Source organism: Choloepus didactylus, chromosome 3, assembly GCF_015220235.1.
Source record: "Choloepus didactylus isolate mChoDid1 chromosome 3, mChoDid1.pri, whole genome shotgun sequence".
NCBI lineage: Eukaryota > Metazoa > Chordata > Mammalia > Pilosa > Megalonychidae > Choloepus > Choloepus didactylus.
Window position 1 is genome coordinate 184,109,089 of NC_051309.1, and position 17,468 is coordinate 184,126,556.

The 17,468-nt window shown below is 35.8% G+C and overlaps 1 protein-coding gene across 16 annotated transcripts in view; it reads right to left on the reverse strand.

Moving 5' to 3' along the window:
* Positions 1-17,468, reverse strand: part of NEK1 (NIMA related kinase 1) — a 351,041-nt gene that overhangs the window by 128,793 nt on the left and 204,780 nt on the right. For 10 of the 16 annotated variants that reach the window (XM_037830993.1, XM_037830995.1, XM_037830988.1 and 7 more), the window contains 4 exons: positions 9,961-10,044; positions 9,445-9,528; positions 8,908-8,985; positions 7,940-8,035 (listed from right to left, as the gene is read on the reverse strand). In XM_037830993.1, coding sequence (XP_037686921.1) covers positions 7,940-8,035; positions 8,908-8,985; positions 9,445-9,528; positions 9,961-10,044 — 342 coding nt within the window. Of the gene's footprint in view, positions 1-7,939; positions 8,036-8,907; positions 8,986-9,444; positions 9,529-9,960; positions 10,045-11,852; positions 13,488-17,468 lie in introns of those variants that run through there. The other 6 variants (XM_037830992.1, XM_037831001.1, XM_037830989.1 and 3 more) reach the window with 4 other exon arrangements.

Sequence of the window (17,468 nt, forward strand, 5' to 3'; positions counted from 1 at the left end):
TGCAAATCCCGAAGAAAAGCTGATCTCTCTGCCCTGTGGACCTTTCCTTAATGGCCCTGGTTGCTTTGTTTCTTAGCATTTCAATAACCCATTAGATCTCTGAGGAGGGCCCTTTTTTTTTTTTTTTTTTGATCCTTTTTTCTTTTTCTAAAACAATTACTCTAAGAAGCCCAATACAGAACACTTCAAAGACTTGCAATTTGGGCAAGTCAAGTCAAGAGCAGAACTAGGAGAGCTCTGAGACAAAACGCAATAATCCAGTGGCTGAGAAAATTCACTAAACACCACAACTTCCCAAGAAAAGGGGGGTGTCCGCTCACAGCCATCATCCTGGTGGACAGGAAACACTCCTGCCCATTGCCAGCCCCATAGCCCAGAACTGCCCCAGACAACCCACTGTGACGGAAGTGCTTCAAATAACAGGCACACACCACAAAACTGGGCGTGGACATTAGCCTTCCCTGAAACCTCAGCTGATTGTCCCATAGATGGGAAGGTAGAGCAGTGTGAATTAACAAAGCCCCATTCAGCCATCATTTCAGCAGACTGGGAGCCTCCCTACACAGCCCAGCAGCCCAGAACTGCCCTGGGGGGACGGCACTCACCTGTGACATAGCACAGTCATCCCTCAACAGAGGACCCGGGGTGCACGGCCTGGAAGAGGGGCCCACTTGCAAGTCTCAGGAGCCATACGCCAATACCAAGGACTTCTGGGTCAGTGGCAGAGACAAACTGTGGCAGGACTGAACTGAAAGATTAGACTATTGCAGCAGCTTTAAAACTCTAGGATCACCAGGGAGATTTGATTGTTAGAGCCACCCCCCCTCTCCCTGACTGCCCAGAAACACGCCCCATATACAGGGCAGGCAACACCAACTACACACGCAAGCTTGGTACACCAATTGGACCCCAAAAGACTCACTCCCCCACTCACCAAAAAGGCTAAGCAGGGGAGAACTGGCTTGTGGAGAACAGGTGGCTCGTGGACGCCACCTGCTGGTTAGTTAGAGAAAGTGTACTCCACGAAGCTGTAGATCTGATAAATTAGAGATAAGGACTTCAATTGGTCTACAAATCCTAAAAGAACCCTATCAACTTCAGCAAATGCCACGAGGCCAAAAACAACAGAAAATTATAAAGCATATGAAAAAACCAGACGATATGGATAACCCAAGCCCAAGCAGCCAAATCAAAAGTTCAGAAGAGACACAGCACCTAGAGCAGCTACTCAAAGAACTAAAGATGAACAATGAGACCATAGTACGGGAGACAAAGGAAATCAAAAAGACCCTAGAAGAGCATAAAGAAGACATTGCAAGACTAAATAAAAAAATGGATGATCTTATGGAAATTAAAGAAACTGTTGACCAAATTAAAAAGATTCTGGACACTCATAGTACAAGACTAGAGGAAGTTGAACAACGAATCAGTGACCTCGAAGATGACAGAATGGAAAATGAAAGCATAAAAGAAAGAATGGGGAAAAAAATTGAAAAAATCGAAATAGACCTCAGGGATATGATAGATAATATGAAACGTCCAAATATAAGACTCATTGGTGTCCCAGAAGGGGAAGAAAAGGGTAAAGGTCTAGGAAGAGTATTCAAAGAAATTGTTGGGGAAAACTTCCCAAATCTTCTAAATAACATAAATACACAAATCATAAATGCTCAGCGAACCCCAAATAGAATAAATCCAAATAAACCCACTCCGAGACATATACTGATCACACTATCAAACACAGAAGAGAAGGAGCAAGTTCTGAAAGCAGCAAGAGAAAAGCAATTCACCACATACAAAGGAAACAGCATAAGACTAAGTAGTGACTACTCAGCAGCCACCATGGAGGCAAGAAGGCAGTGGCACGATATATTTAAAATTCTGAGTGAGAAAAATTTCCAGCCAAGAATACTTTATCCAGCAAAGCTCTCCTTCAAATTTGAGGGAGAGCTTAAATTTTTCACAGACAAACAAATGCTTTGAGAATTTGCTAACAAGAGACCTGCCCTACTGGAGATACTAAAGGGAGCCCTACAGACAGAGAAACAAAGAAAGGACAGAGAGACTTGGAGAAAGGTTCAGTACTAAAGAGATTCGGTATGGGTACAATAAAGGATATTAATAGACAGAGGGGAAAAATATGACAAACATAAACCAAAGGATAAGATGGCTGATTCAAGAAATGCCTTCACGGTTATAACGTTGAATGTAAATGGATTAAACTCCCCAATTAAAAGATATAGATTCGCAGAATGGATCAAAAAAAATGAACCATCAATATGTTGCATACAAGAGACTCATCTTAGACACAGGGACACAAAGAAACTGAAAGTGAAAGGCTGGAAAAAAATATTTCATGCAAGCTACAGCGAAAAGAAAGCAGGTGTAGCAGTATTAATCTCAGATAAAATAGACTTCAAATGCAGGGATGTTTTGAGAGACAAAGAAGGCCACTACATACTAATAAAAGGGGCAATTCAGCAAGAAGAAATAACAATCATAAATGTCTATGCACCCAATCAAGGTGCCACAAAATAAATGAGAGAAACACTGGCAAAACTAAAGTAAGCAATTGATGTTTCTACAATAATTGTGGGAGACTTCAACACATCACTCTCTCCTATAGATAGATCAACCAGACAGAACACCAATAAGGAAATGGAAAACGTAAACAATCTGATAAATGAATTAGATTTAACAGACATATACAGGACATTACATTGCAAATCACCAGGATACACATACTTTTCTAGTGCTCATGGAACTTTCTCCAGAATAGATCATATGCTGGGACATAAAACAAGCCTCAATAAATTTAAAAAGATTGAAATTATTCAAAGCACATTCTCTGACCACAATGGAATACAATTACAAGTCAATAACCATCAGAGACTTAGAAAATTCACAAATACCTGGAGGTTAAACAACACACTCCTAAACAATCAGTGGGTTAAAGAAGAAATAGCAAGAGAAATTGCTAAATATATAGAGACGAATGAAAATGAGAACACAACATACCAAAACCTATGGGATGCAGCAAAAGCAGTGCTAAGGGGGAAATTTATAGCACTAAACGCATATATTAAAAAGGAAGAAAGAGCCAAAATCAAAGAACTAATGGATCAACTGAAGAAGCTAGAAAATGAACAGCAAACCAATCCTAAACCAAGTAGAAGAAAAGAAATAACAAGGATTAAAGCAGAAATAAATGACATAGAGAACAAAAAAACAATAGAGAGGATAAATATCACCAAAGTTGGTTCTTTGAGAAGATCAACAAGATTGACAAGCCCCTAGCTAGACTGACAAAATCAAAAAGACAGAAGACCCATATAAACAAAATAATGAATGAAAAAGGTGACATAACTGCAGATCCTGAAGAAATTAGAAAAATTATAAGAGGATACTATGAACAACTGTATGGCAACAAACTGGATAATGTAGAGGAAATGGACAATTTCCTGGAAACATATGAACAACCTAGACTGACCAGAGAAGAAATAGAAGACCTCAACCAACCCATCACAAGCAAAGAGATCCAATCAGTCATCAAAAATCTTCCCACAAATAAATGCCCAGGGCCAGATGGCTTCACAGGGGAATTCTACCAAACTTTCCAGAAAGAACTGACACCAATCTTACTCAAACTCTTTCAAAACATTGAAGAAAATGGAACACTACCTAACTCATTTTATGAAGCTAACATCAATCTAATATCACAACCAGGCAAAGATGCTACAAAAAAGGAAAACTACCGGCCAATCTCCCTAATGAATACAGTTGCAAAAATCCTCAACCAAATACTTGCAAATCGAATCCAAAGACATATTAAAAAAATCATACACCATCACCAAGTGGGGTTTATTCCAGGCATGCAAGGATGGTTCAACATAAGAAAATCAATCAATGTATTACAACACATTAACAAGTCAAAAGGGAAAAATCAATTGATCATCTCAATAGATGCTGAAAAAGCATTTGACAAAATTCAACATCCCTTTTTGATAAAAACACTTCAAAAGGTAGGAATTGAAGGAAACTTCCTCAACATGATAAAGAGCATATATGAAAAACCCACAGCCAGCACAGTACTCAATGGTGAGAGACTGAAAGCCTTCCCTCTAAGATCAGGAACAAGACAAGGATGCCCACTGTCACCACTGTTATTCAACATTGTGCTGGAAGTGTTAGCCAGGGCAATCCGGCAAGACAAAGAAATAAAAGGCATCCAAATTGGAAAAGAAGAAGTAAAACTGTCATTGTTTGCAGATGATATGATCTTATATCTAGAAAACCCCGAGAAATCGACGATACAGCTACTAGAGCTAATAAACAAATTTAGCTAAGTAGCGGGATACAAGGTTAATGCACATAAGTCAGTAATGTTTCTATATGCTAGAAATGAACAAACTGAAGAGACACTCAAGAAAAAGATACCATTTTCAATAGCAACTAAAAAAATCAAGTACCTAGGAATAAACTTAACCAAAGATGTAAAAGACTTATACAAAGAAAACTACATAACTCTACTAAAAGAAATAGAAGGGGACCTTAAAAGATGGAAAAATATTCCATGTTCATGGATAGGAAGACTAAATGTCATTAAGATGTCAATTCTACCCAAACTCATCTACAGATTCAATGCAATCCCAATCAAAATTCCAACAACCTACTTTGCAGACTTGGAAAAGCTACTTATCAAATTTATTTGGAAAGGGAAGATGCCTCGAATTGCTAAAGACACTAAAAAAGAAAAGCGAAGTGGGAGGACTTACACTCCCTGACTTTGAAGCTTATTATAAAGCCACAGTTGCCAAAACAGCATGGTACTGGCACAAAGATAGACATATAGATCAATGGAATCGAATTGAGAATTCGGAGATAGACCCCCAGATCTATGGCCGACTGATATTTGATAAGGCCCCCAAAGTCACTGAACCGAGTCATAATGGTCTTTTCAACAAATGGGGCTGGGAGAGTTGGATATCCATATCCAAAAGAATGAAAGAGGACCCCTACCTCACCCCCTACACAAAAATTAACTCAAAATGGACCAAAGATCTCAATATAAAAGAAAGTACCATAAAACTCCTAGAAGATAATGTAGGAAAACATCTTCAAGACCTTGTATTAGGCGGCCACTTCCTAGACTTTACACCCAAAGCACAAGCAACAAAAGAGAAAATAGATAAATGGGAACTCCTCAAGCTTAGAAGTTTCTGCACCTCAAAGGAATTTCTCAAAAAGGTAAAGAGACAGCCAACTCAATGGGAAAAAATTTTTGGAAACCATGTATCTGACAAAAGACTGATATCTTGCATATATAAAGAAATCCTACAACTCAATGACAATAGTACAGTCGGCCCAATTATAAAATGGGCAAAAGATATGAAAAGACAGTTCTCTGAAGAGGAAATACAAATGGCCAAGAAACACATGAAAAAATGTTCAGCTTCACTAGCTATTATAGAGATGCAAATTAAGACCACAGTGAGATACCATCTAACACCGGTTAGAATGGCTGCCATTAAACAAACAGGAAACTACAAATGCTGGAGGGGATGTGGAGAAATTGGAACTCTTATTCACTGTTGGTGGGACTGTATAATGGTTCAGCCACTCTGGAAGTCAGTCTGGCAGTTCCTTAGAAAACTAGATACAGAGTTACCATTTGATCCAGTGATTGCACTTCTCGGTATATACCCGGAAGATCGGAAAGCAGTGACACGAACAGATATCTGCACGCCAATGTTCATAGCAGCATTATTCACAATTGCCAAGAGATGGAAACAACCCAAATGTCCTTCAACAGATGAGTGGATAAATAAAATGTGGTATATACACACGATGGAATACTACGCGGCAGTAAGAAGGAACGATCTCGTGAAACATATGACAACATGGATGAACCTTGAAGACATAATGCTGAGCGAAATAAGCCAGGCACAAAAAGAGAAATATTATATGCTACCACTAATGTGAACTTTGAAAAATGTAAAACAAATGGCTTATAATGTAGAATGTAGGGGAACTAGTAATAGAGAGCAATTAAGGAAGGGGAACAATAATCCAAGAAGAACAGATAAGCTATTTAACGTTCTGGGGATGCCCAGGAATGACTATGGTCTGTTAATTTCTGATGGATATAGTAGGAGCAAGTTCACAGAAATGTTGCTATATTAGGTAATTTTCTTGGGGTAAAGTAGGAACAGGTTGGAAGTTAAGCAGTTATCTTAGGTTAGTTGTCTTTTTCTTACTCCCTTGTTATGGTCTCTTTGAAATGTTCTTTTATTGTATGTTTGTTTTCTTTTTAACTTTTCTTTCATACAGTTGATTTAAAAAAGAAGGGAAAGTTAAAAAAAAAAAAAAAAGAAAAGAAAAACAAGGAAAAAAAAAAAGATGTAGTACCCCCTTGAGGAGCCTGTGGAGAATGCAGGGGTATTCGCCTACCCCACCTCGATGGTTGCTAACATGACCACAGACATCGGGGACTGGTGGTATGATGGGTTGAGCCCTCTACCACAAGTTTTGCCCTTGGGAAGACGGTTGCTGCAAAGGAGAGGCTAGGCCTCCCTATGGTTGTGCCTAAGAGCCTCCTCCCGAATGCCTCTTTGTTGCTCAGATGTGGCCTTGTCTCTCTAGCTAAGCCAACTTGAAAGGTGAAATCACTGCCCTCCCCCCGACGTGGGATCAGACACCCAGGGGAGTGAATCTCCCTGGCAACGTGGAATATGACTCCCGGGGAGGAATGTAGACCTGGCATCGTGGGACGGAGAACATCTTCTTGACCAAAAGGGGGATGTGAAAGGAAATGAAATAAGCTTCAGTGGCAGAGAGAATCCAAAAGGAGCCGAGAGGTCACTCTGGTGGGCACTCTTATGCACACTTTAGACAACCCTTTTTAGGTTCTAAAGAATTGGGGTAGCTGGTGGTGGATACCTGAAACTATCAAACTACAACCCAGAACCCATGAATCTCGAAGACAGTTGTATAAAAATGTAGCTTATGAGGGGTGACAATGGGATTGGGAAAGCCATAAGGACCACACTCCACTTTGTCTAGTTTATGGATGGATGAGTAGAAAAATAGGGGAAGGAAACAAACAGACAAAGGTACCCAGTGTTCTTTTTTACTTCAATTGCTCTTTTTCACTCTAATTATTATTCTTGTTATTTTTGTGTGTGTGCTAATGAAGGTGTCAGGGATTGATTTGGGTGATGAATGTACCACTATGAAATGGTACTGTAAACAATCGAAAGTACGATTTGTTTTGTAGAAAAAAAAAGAAAAAAAATGAATGAATGAATTAATGAAAAAAAAAAAAAATTCCATCAGGATATTTTAAAAACACAGAACAAAAGTTATCCCAAAATTTATCTGGTAAAGAAAAAAGAAAGCAAAAAAACTACAGAAAACAAATGTAAAAAGAAGAGTAAAGAAATGAGGAAAGAAAGCTATCAGAAATTAAAACATATTCCAAGTCCACAATTACTAATATGATGTGGTGCTAGCAGAATAGAATGCCCAGAAGAAATACAGCCTGATGCATATATGCTATAGATTCATTCTGTAGTATATATAAGAAGTCAATAAATCCCAAAAGTAGTATTATAAATCAGTGGAGGAAGGAAGGTGTATTCATTACATGATGCTGGAACTGAGATCAGCTACTTGGCAATAAATAAAATAAACATATGAATAAATAAGTAAATAAACTGATAGATGGACAGATAGACAGACAGATAAAATTAGGTTCTTCCCTCAAACAAAATCCCAAAATAACTTCCATAGAGATCATCCTTAAATATGAAAGAAAGAGATATGGAGAAAGAACAAAAGAACAGAAAAAAATTACAAAATTATAATGCTGATTAATTATCCAGTAAGAGATATAAGAACATTAGTATGACCAGAATTAACTATATGAACTATATCTTACATGCTCTTCCCACACTTTCTTTTCTCTCTCATATGCTTCCTTTCTCTTTCGCTCTAGTTGTTCTTTTAGTACAGCAGCACGCGCATTTGCTTGGGCCTGAAAAAAAAACACCAACAAAATTACTTATCAGAGAGAACACTATAGAGTTTCTTTCTATCTATAAAGATAATATTTACTTATTAACCAAAAAAGAAGAGTGAGAGTGTGTGTGTGTGTGTGTGTGTGTGTGTGTGTGTGTGTGTGTGTTTCCAGAATAAGAACGTGAGCTCACTCTACATTCCCAGGATAAAGAATATAGGACTTGGCTCTCAGAAGGTGCTCAATAAATATTTGTTGAATGAAAATAAATGCAGGGCATTTGTCAAAGCCTGAAGAACTTACAACACAAACAATATACATCAGAACCCTAATATGAACTATGGACTTCAGGTAATAATATTATACCAATATTGGTTCAATTGTAACAAATGTACCACATTAATCTGCTCTGATCTAAAAAACAGTCTAATAATTAAAAAACAACAAACCTTCAGAAAAATCTAAATAAATAAATGTAGGTACATTCTAATGGAAATAAAAATTTAAAATTTAAAATGATTATTATACATGGACTTCATTTCTTTTACTTTCATAGAAATGGACAATTGTATATTTTTCATTTAATTTTTTCTCTTTTTCAGGTTATCTGTATGAGAGTTTCATCTATGAGAGTTTCATAAATGCTGTGGTTTCATCTAATTTCTCTTCCTAAACAAATAAGTAAATAATATACAATGTATAATAATAGTAATAATAAATAATACATAAAGTGAAACAGGCTATTTTTCAGAAACCACAGTGAGGGATAGAGGGGAAAGAAAAATTAAGACAAGGAAATAAAGTAATGTAACCATGCAAGGATAAGAACACAAATCTGTATCTCAGGTTTCAGTTTTGTCTAAGAAAAGCTGAATGTTTCAATTCTATACCTTAAGTGCTTCTATTTTTTTGCGTCTCATGTCAGCCTCTTCACTTCCTTCTTGTCCTTCAAAACTATCAGCTTCATTCTATACAAAATAAGTAGATAAGCAACACATTTAGGATAGAACCCTCAAATTCAGTGCAGAGGTCTGCAGGGAATAATATAAATAAAGAGATATCTGAAAATGTAAAATGGGCCATCATTTAATGTTGTTAATTTTCTCCCACAACCTCAATTTAACTCTTCACAACTATCAACCCTTATGGACAATGGAACAAAGATAGAAAGACAATGGTATAAAATGTACTTTGATCCCTCCATGAGTACTACTTATAATTTCCTCCCAGAATTTCAGAAAAACAAACGGTCTTATTTATAAATAATATAAACAAGATATACTTCAACCCTACGCAAAGTTTTCTGTTCTCTCAATTTTAATGTCTTCATTAGTTTTTATTTTTGTGTTAGTGATGCAAATATTTTTTGTCTTAATTTATTAAAATGTCACCCAATTAGTTTTTTAGAAAATTTATTTTCAACCTACCTTTTCACCACGAAGTTTGGCTCTAATCTGTTGACGCTCATTGAAATTCTGTAGTCTTATTTGTCTCAGCCTTGCCAGATAAACCTACATAGAGAAAAAGAAAAACTAACATATTAATTTAAAAGAAAAACTATCCATATTTATACTGCTAAAAAAATTCAATTTAAGAAAAAGTGTTATTCTGAACACAAGTAATAAAACTTTCAGATTTGGTTAATGGAAATGTAATATTAGGCTTCAAGGGTTTAATTTAGATCAATTTATTTCTGAAAAGAAGTAAATTATAATAACAAATTTTTAATTTTATCAAAAGAAAAGAAATTCAACTGAGAATACAGAACAACAACTATGGAGCAAAATTATGACACAGTTTGTCAGTCAAAATATATTAACAGGTACCTAAAAGATTTACAAAATCCTCAAATAATTGTTAAGAATTTAAACCATGCAAGAAAAGAAGGCAACAAACTCAAAAATGGCTTTGTGACGGAGGTAAGCGAACATGCGGAAGCATACCTCTTCCTCTTTGTTTCTTGGCTTCCCTCCTCTTGAAGAGCTGGACCTGCCTCCATACATAGCTGCCAGGTTTTGCAGGATTCCCTGTTTATCATTTAATGTACTAAGTTTAAGAATGACTATGGCTACATCATCATTTCATCTAGGAATATCCAGGTGTCACTTTATTTCTTTTGGCAACACCAATCATTTCTAGCTCATAAACCCTGATAACAAACCCTGGCATTGTCCTGTATCAGTTTAATAAATACATCCAGTGAGAAAAGAATGTAGTAATTAAACCCAAAACATAATTATTCAAAACAAACAACAGTTATATTTTTATTAGCCATTTAAGTAAACTAAGGTTTTAAAAACTACCTTGGAGGTTAGCTAAACTCCATATCAAATTTTTCCTCCATAAAGGACCAATCCATTCTACATGTCTACATATTAAATGCACACAAAATAAAATATCTGTGCTCACTGCTTCTGAATTGAACAATGTGTTGTATAATAATTATAAAATATAAATTGAACTCTTTGCACTCAGGCACATGTTGTTGCTCTACTGCAAATGAATCATAAACGGATTCATTTTTGAACACAGTTTACCACAATCATGGAACTATCTCCTTATTACAAATTATCAATATCCTTCAGTAAAAGTATCAGTCCAATTATCTTTCTCTTCCTTCAGCACATAAGCATTCTTCAAGTTCCTCCCAACTTAAAAAATCCTCTCAATCCCATTTCCTATCTACTGCCCTTATATCCTCTTGCTGAAAGTGTGCTTTTTATATTTATCCATTGTAACTATAATATTCACAATATTCCATTATATAATAAGTATAGTATAATTCACACATTAAAAGAAAACCACTTCTCTACTCCTTCAGTTATTTATAATACTTGGTTTTTCTAATCTTCAGTTTTTTTCACAGACTCCTTTCTTCCTTGGCTTGTCACTAAATGACAATATTCTCCAGAGTTTCATTCTGTGACCCCCTCCCCCTTCTCTTCTCATTCCCCAGGCTTTAACAGAAGCTGCCAATTCCCAAATCTAAACCAACCTTGCAGCCTTCTCTTGAGCTATAGTCTTCTGTGTTTATTTAACTAACATCTGAACAACTCCATTTGTATGTAACGAACACACCTTGAACAATTTATAAACCTGACATCATCATTCTTTTTACTAAATGATCTTATTTCTATCTCAGTTATTGATCACAATCAGCCACCCAATTCAATAACCTGGGAATTATCTTTGTTTCTTCTCTCTCACCCGCCATATACAAATGATTGCCAAATTTCCAATTCTATCATGAGTGTTCCGATTTGCTAATGCTGCCATTATGCAAAATACTAGAAATGGATTGGCTTTTATAAAAGGGGGTTTATTTGGTTACACAGTTACAGTCTTAAGGCCATAAAGTGTCCAAGGTAACGCATCAACAATTAGGTACCTTTACTGGAGGATGGCCAATGGTGTCTGGAAAACCTCTGTTAGCTGGTAAGGCACGTGGCTGGCGTCTGCTCTGGAGTTCTGGTTTCAAACGCGCTTTCTCCCAGGTTGTTCCTCTTTAGGCTGCAGCTCCTCGAGAATGTCACTCTTAGTTGCTCTTGGGGCACTTGTCCTCTCTTAGCTTCTCCGGAACAAAAGTCTGCTTTCAAAGGCCATCTCCAAAATGTCTCTGTAAGTTGCAGCTCCTCTCTCAGCTCCTGTGCGTTCTTCAAAGTGCCCCTCTTGGCTGTAGCAAGCTTGCTCCTTCTGTCTGAGCTTATATAGTGCTCTAGTAAACTAATCAAGGCCCATGCCGAATTGGCAGGGCCACACCTCCATGGAAATTATCCAGTCAGAGTTATGATCCACAGTTGGGTGGGGTGCATCTCCATGGAAACAATCTAATCAAACATTCCAACTTAATCAACACTGATATGTCTGCCCCCATAAGAATGTATCAAAGAACATGGCTTTTTCTGGGGGACATAATATATACAAACCAGCAAAATCAGTAACTGTATAATTTATCCTTTTAGTTTCTGCCTTAGCACAAGAGCTCTTCTTTTGACTTATGAATTTCCAAAAGAGCTTCCTAAAATCTTCTTACCTCTAGTCTCACATCCTCCAGTCTTTTCTCTTTAAATGTGGTCAGAGTAACCTTTCTAAAATTTTAACATCAATCCACACATAGATCTTTCATTGGTTCCCATTACCTTCAGAATTTAATACAAATTCCACTGAATGGCAGATAAGGCCATTTCTGAGTTAGTCATTTTTAGCCTCTTCTCTGCCACTGTTAAATCATATATCCTACTTGCTACTCATTCGTGGACTTTGCCACGATCTCATTTATCTTCTTAAAATTGCTAACTCTACTCGTCTTTCAAAACTTGAAGAAATTACCTCTGAAAAGCCTTGCCCAAGGCTTTCCAGAGAGTTAAATGAGACTCCTCCAACCTACTGTCCTATTCTTTATATGTACCTCTCACCACAGTAATCACCACAGTGTATTATAATAGTGGAAGGGCAGAACTGTGTGAAAGCTAAGAACATGGGCTTTGGACCCTGAACTCAGACCAAGTATCTGTCAGTGCCACATAAAAACTGCTGATCTTAAGCAAAGTTACTTAAATGTGTTCTGTCTGGGTATGGTAACACCACCTACTTCAGTGGGTACACCAGAACAAAAAGTATTATTGTATTAGCCTTTCCCCTTTCCAGCCTGACAAAAAACTTTGTCACTCAGTTTCTTCTCTTCTTTAAGGGGTTCCTGGCATTACCTTATTGGTTATTTGAACTTTTGTAATATAGGTCGGAGAGTCAGGGAACTGAAGGAAAGTAAGAAATAGGCAGAGCTAGGCAAAGAGATGTATGGAAAATTCTGAAAAGACATGTGAATAGCTACAGAGTTACAGGAGAACGGGCAGCAAAGAACTGAGTATTTTAAGGACTGCTATAGGCTATATCTTTCCTTCATGGTATCTGAAAACACAAGTAAGGAATAGGTTATTTTGAAGTTACTTATAAAGAGCTTTTTAGTTTGAAAGAATTAGAGATTCAGTGAAGAATGAGTCACAGAAAGGTGAAAAATGTAGGTACCAGGAGGTATGCCATTCACTCAGCCTCTCCCAATTTTATCATCTTGCATAATTATAGTATGCTATCAAAACCAGGAAACTGACACTGATAAAAACCAGTTATAAATGCACAAATTTGCATGTCTGTGTATCTATACAACTTTATCACATTGTGGCTTCATGTGACTGACACCAAAATCAAGAATCTTACTGTACCCCCACAAGATTTCATAGTCATACTCACCTCTCTCCCAAAATCCTATCGCCTGTGAGCCACTAACCTGTTTTTCACCTCTATAACTTTGTTATTCATTAATGTTATATATATGAAATCAAACAATATGCGTCTTTTTGAGATTAACTGTTTCCACACAGCATAATTTCCATGAGGGTCATCTAAGCAGTTGCAAACATTAGAAGTTCAATCTTTTTTATTGCTGGATATATCAGTTTGGTCATCCATGCACCTACTGAAAGACATTTGGGTAGTTTCAAATTTTTAGGTTTTACAAATACATGTGCTATGAAAATTCATGTACAAGTTTCTGACTAAAAATATGTTTTCATTTCTCTGGAATACCTGCCGAAGAATGCACTAGCTGGGTCTTATAGTAAGTACTCCTGTAGTTTTAAAAGGAACAGGCAAACAGTCTTCCAGAGTGGCCAAACCATTTTGTATTCCTACCAGCAAATGTACGGGTAATCCTGTTGCTCCACATCCACACCAGCATGTGGCTTGATCACTATTTTATTTTAGCCATTCTGATAGGTGTGTAGTGATATCTCATTGAAGTCTTTACTTGCATTTCTCTAATGTCTAATGATTGAATATCGTTTTATGTGCCAGCCATCTGTATATCCTCTTGGATGAAATGTGTGTTATGTCTTTTGCCTTTTTTCTAACTGGCTCTTTGTGTGTGTGTGTGTGTGTGTGTGTGTGACAGGTGTCTTCTTGGATATTTTCTCCAAGTCCATGATTTGAATCTTCTTCCTATTAACTCAATCACTCATGGAGCAAAAGTTTTTAATTTTGATGAAGTTCAGTTTATCAATTTTTCCTTTTAAGGATAAGGAATTTATTTTTCAAATTGTTTTCTAGAAGTATTATACATTTATGTTTCACATTTAAGTCCATGATTCATTTTGAGTCAATTATTTTATAAAGTATGATGTTGGGTTATTTTTTTTTTAAACCTATGGTTGTCCAAATCCTCCAGAACTATCTATTGAAAAGGCTATCCTCCACCATTGAGTTGCTTTTGCTTTGCCGAAAACCAGTTGGACAGACATGTGGATCTTTTTGGGTTCTACATACTGTTCCACTGATTTATGTGTGTATTTCTCCACTCATACTACTCTGTCTTGATTACTGTAGCTGGAAGTAAGCCTTAACATTGGGAAGAGTCATTACTCCTACTTTTTTCTTAGTTTTCGTATTTGTTTTAGATGTTCTAAGGCCTTTACTTTTCCTTATAAATTTTAGAATAAGCTTGTCTATGTCTATAAAAAACTTAACTGAGATTCTGATAGGAATTGTTTTAAACCAGATCAATTTAAGATGAATGGCCATCTTTAATATTTTAAATATCCCAATCCATGAACTTGTCATCTTTGCTTTCTTTCATCTGTATTTTACCTTTTGAATCATACATAAGAGTATACATGCGTTGTCAGATTTTTTTTTAATTTTTTTTCTTAGGAGCAATTATAAGTAATATTTTTTTAAAACTCAGTTTCTACTTGTTCATTGTCAGTATATAGACATGCAATTGATTTATATGTGTTGATCTTGTATCCTGCAACTATACTGAATTCACGTTTTAGTGCTAGAAGGTTTTTTGTATATTACTTAATTTCTAGATAACCATTTCAACTGGAAATAAAGTTTCATTTCTTCTTTTCAAATATGCATATCTTTTATTTCTTTTTCTTCCTTATCGCAGTAGTTAGAATTTCCAGTACTATGTAATATGCAAGACTGTGATAAGGAATACTCTTGCTTCTTCTTGATAATAGAGGGAAAGTATTAAGTCTTCAATTTATAATTATGATTTTAGGTATTGAGTTTTTGTAGCTGCTCATTATGAGTTTGAGAAAGTGCTTCTCTATTTCTAATGTACCAGATTTTATTACAAATGGCTGTTGAATTTTGTCAAATTCTGCATCAACTAATATAACATATGATCTTTCTTATCCTGTTGATATGGCATATCACACTGATTTCAAATACTGAAATACCGACATATCTGAAATATTTAATACTGAAATAGACTTGTATTCCTGCATAAAATCCCATTTCACTGTGGTTGAATTTGATTTGCTAAAATTTTGTTCAGGACTTTTGCAACTAAGTTCATGAGAGATACTGGTCTGTAGTTTTCTTTTTTGTGCTATCTTTCTTTCTGTGGTTTTCGTATCGAGATAATAACTGGCCTCATACAATTAGATGGAAAATACTCTCTCCTTTTCCATTTCCTGGAAAAAAATACTGTATAAAATTGGTGCTAATTCTTGGAATGTCTGGTAAAATTCTAATAGCTATAAGGCTATTCAAGATATCCATTTCATCTTGGCTAAATCTTGGTAGTTTGTGGTTTTCAAAGAATTGGTCCATTTGTTCTAAGTGGGATTATGAGTGTAAAACTGTTAATACATAATTATTAGTACAGGAAACATTATTACACTAACATGGCTACAAGGTCTGTAGTAATATACTTTGTTTCATTTCTGGTATTGGTGATTTGTGACTTCTCTTTCTTTATCTTTGCCAATCTTGCTGGAGATTTATCAATTTTATTAATTTTCCTAAAAACCAGCTTTCTGTTTCACTAATTTTCTCAACTTTTCTAGTTTTCATTTTCATTGACTTCTGCTCTTACCATAATTATTTGTAACACTCTGCTTGTTTTAGGTCTAATTTCCCTTTCTTTTTCTAATTTCTTGAGGTGGGAACTTTGATTATTGATTTGAGAACTTTCCTCTACTCCAATAGAAGCATTTAGTGTTATAAATTTCCCTCATAGCTCTGCTTTGGCTGCATCCCACAAATCCGATATGTCATTTTCATTTTCACTCAGTTTAGTGTATTCTTAAAATTTTATTTGAGACTTCCTCTATGATCCATGGGTTATCTCAAGTGTGTTGTTTAATTTCTAAGCATTTGGAGACTTTCCTGTTGTCTTTCTACTAGTGATTTCTAGTTTGATTCCATATTTTCAGAGAACATACTATGTATGGTTTCAATTCTTCTAAATTTTAAATTTTGTTTTATGACCCAACATATGGTCTATCTTGGGTAAATGTTCCCTGGAGACTTGAAAATAAATGTACATTCTGCTATTATTGGGTGGAATGTTCTTTAAATTATATTAGACTTTTGTTTGTTGATGGTGGTGCTTAGTTCTTCTACGTCTTTCCAGATTTTCTTGTCTAGTATTTATTAATTGCTGAGAGTAGGCATGATGAAATTCTCAACTATAATTGTTGGATTTGTTTATATCTCCTTTCAGCTGTCTTAGATATCTCTTCATGTATTTTGAAGCTTGGTTGCTTGCTACATACACTATAGGATTGCAACAACTTCTTGGTGACTGATTCTTTATTATTACGAAATGCCTGTCACTCTTTTTCCCCAGAAATTTTATTTTCTCTGTTACCAACAAATTCTCATACTTTTTCTTCGTCTAAGAATGTCTTTATTTCTCTTTCATTCCTGAAGGATAGTTTTGCCAAATATAGGATTTAGGTATTGGCAGTTTTTTCTTTCAGCACTTGCAAAATGTTTTGCCACTTCCTCCAGACTCCTGCTTCAGATAGGAATGCTGCTGTCAGGTACTTCCTATTCCTTTATATGTAATGTATCATTTCCCTGAAGCTGTTTTAAATATTTTTATTAGATTTTCATTTTCAGAAACTTCATTATATTTCTTGGTGTGGATTTCTTCAAGTTTATCCTATTTGGGTTTTGCTGAGCTTCTTGAATCTGTCGATTTGTGTCTTACAGCAAATTTGGGGAATTTTACAGTCATTTTTTTCTTCACATTTTTTTTTTCAGTCCCACATCATTTGCCTATGCTCTAAAACTTATAATGATACAAAATATTAAACCTTTTTATTTTCCATAGGCCCTAGAAGCTCTCATCATTTTTTTCACCCTTTTTTCTGTTGTTCAGATTGGATGAATTCAACTGATAAATTCAATTGAACTGTCAATCAAGTTCCAAGAATCTATCCAATGAGTTTAATTTAGGAATTCTACTTTTCAGTCCATAATCTGCATTTGGTTCTTTTTTATAACTTCCTGTTGCTGAGATTTCCTTGTTTGTCATGCATTTGTAATTGATGGCAGGATTTTTTGGAAAGCAGCTTTAAAATCCTTGTTAGATAATCCCAACATCTAATTTCTTCTTGGCAACTGGTGTCAGCTCAATGTACATTCTCAAATTGTG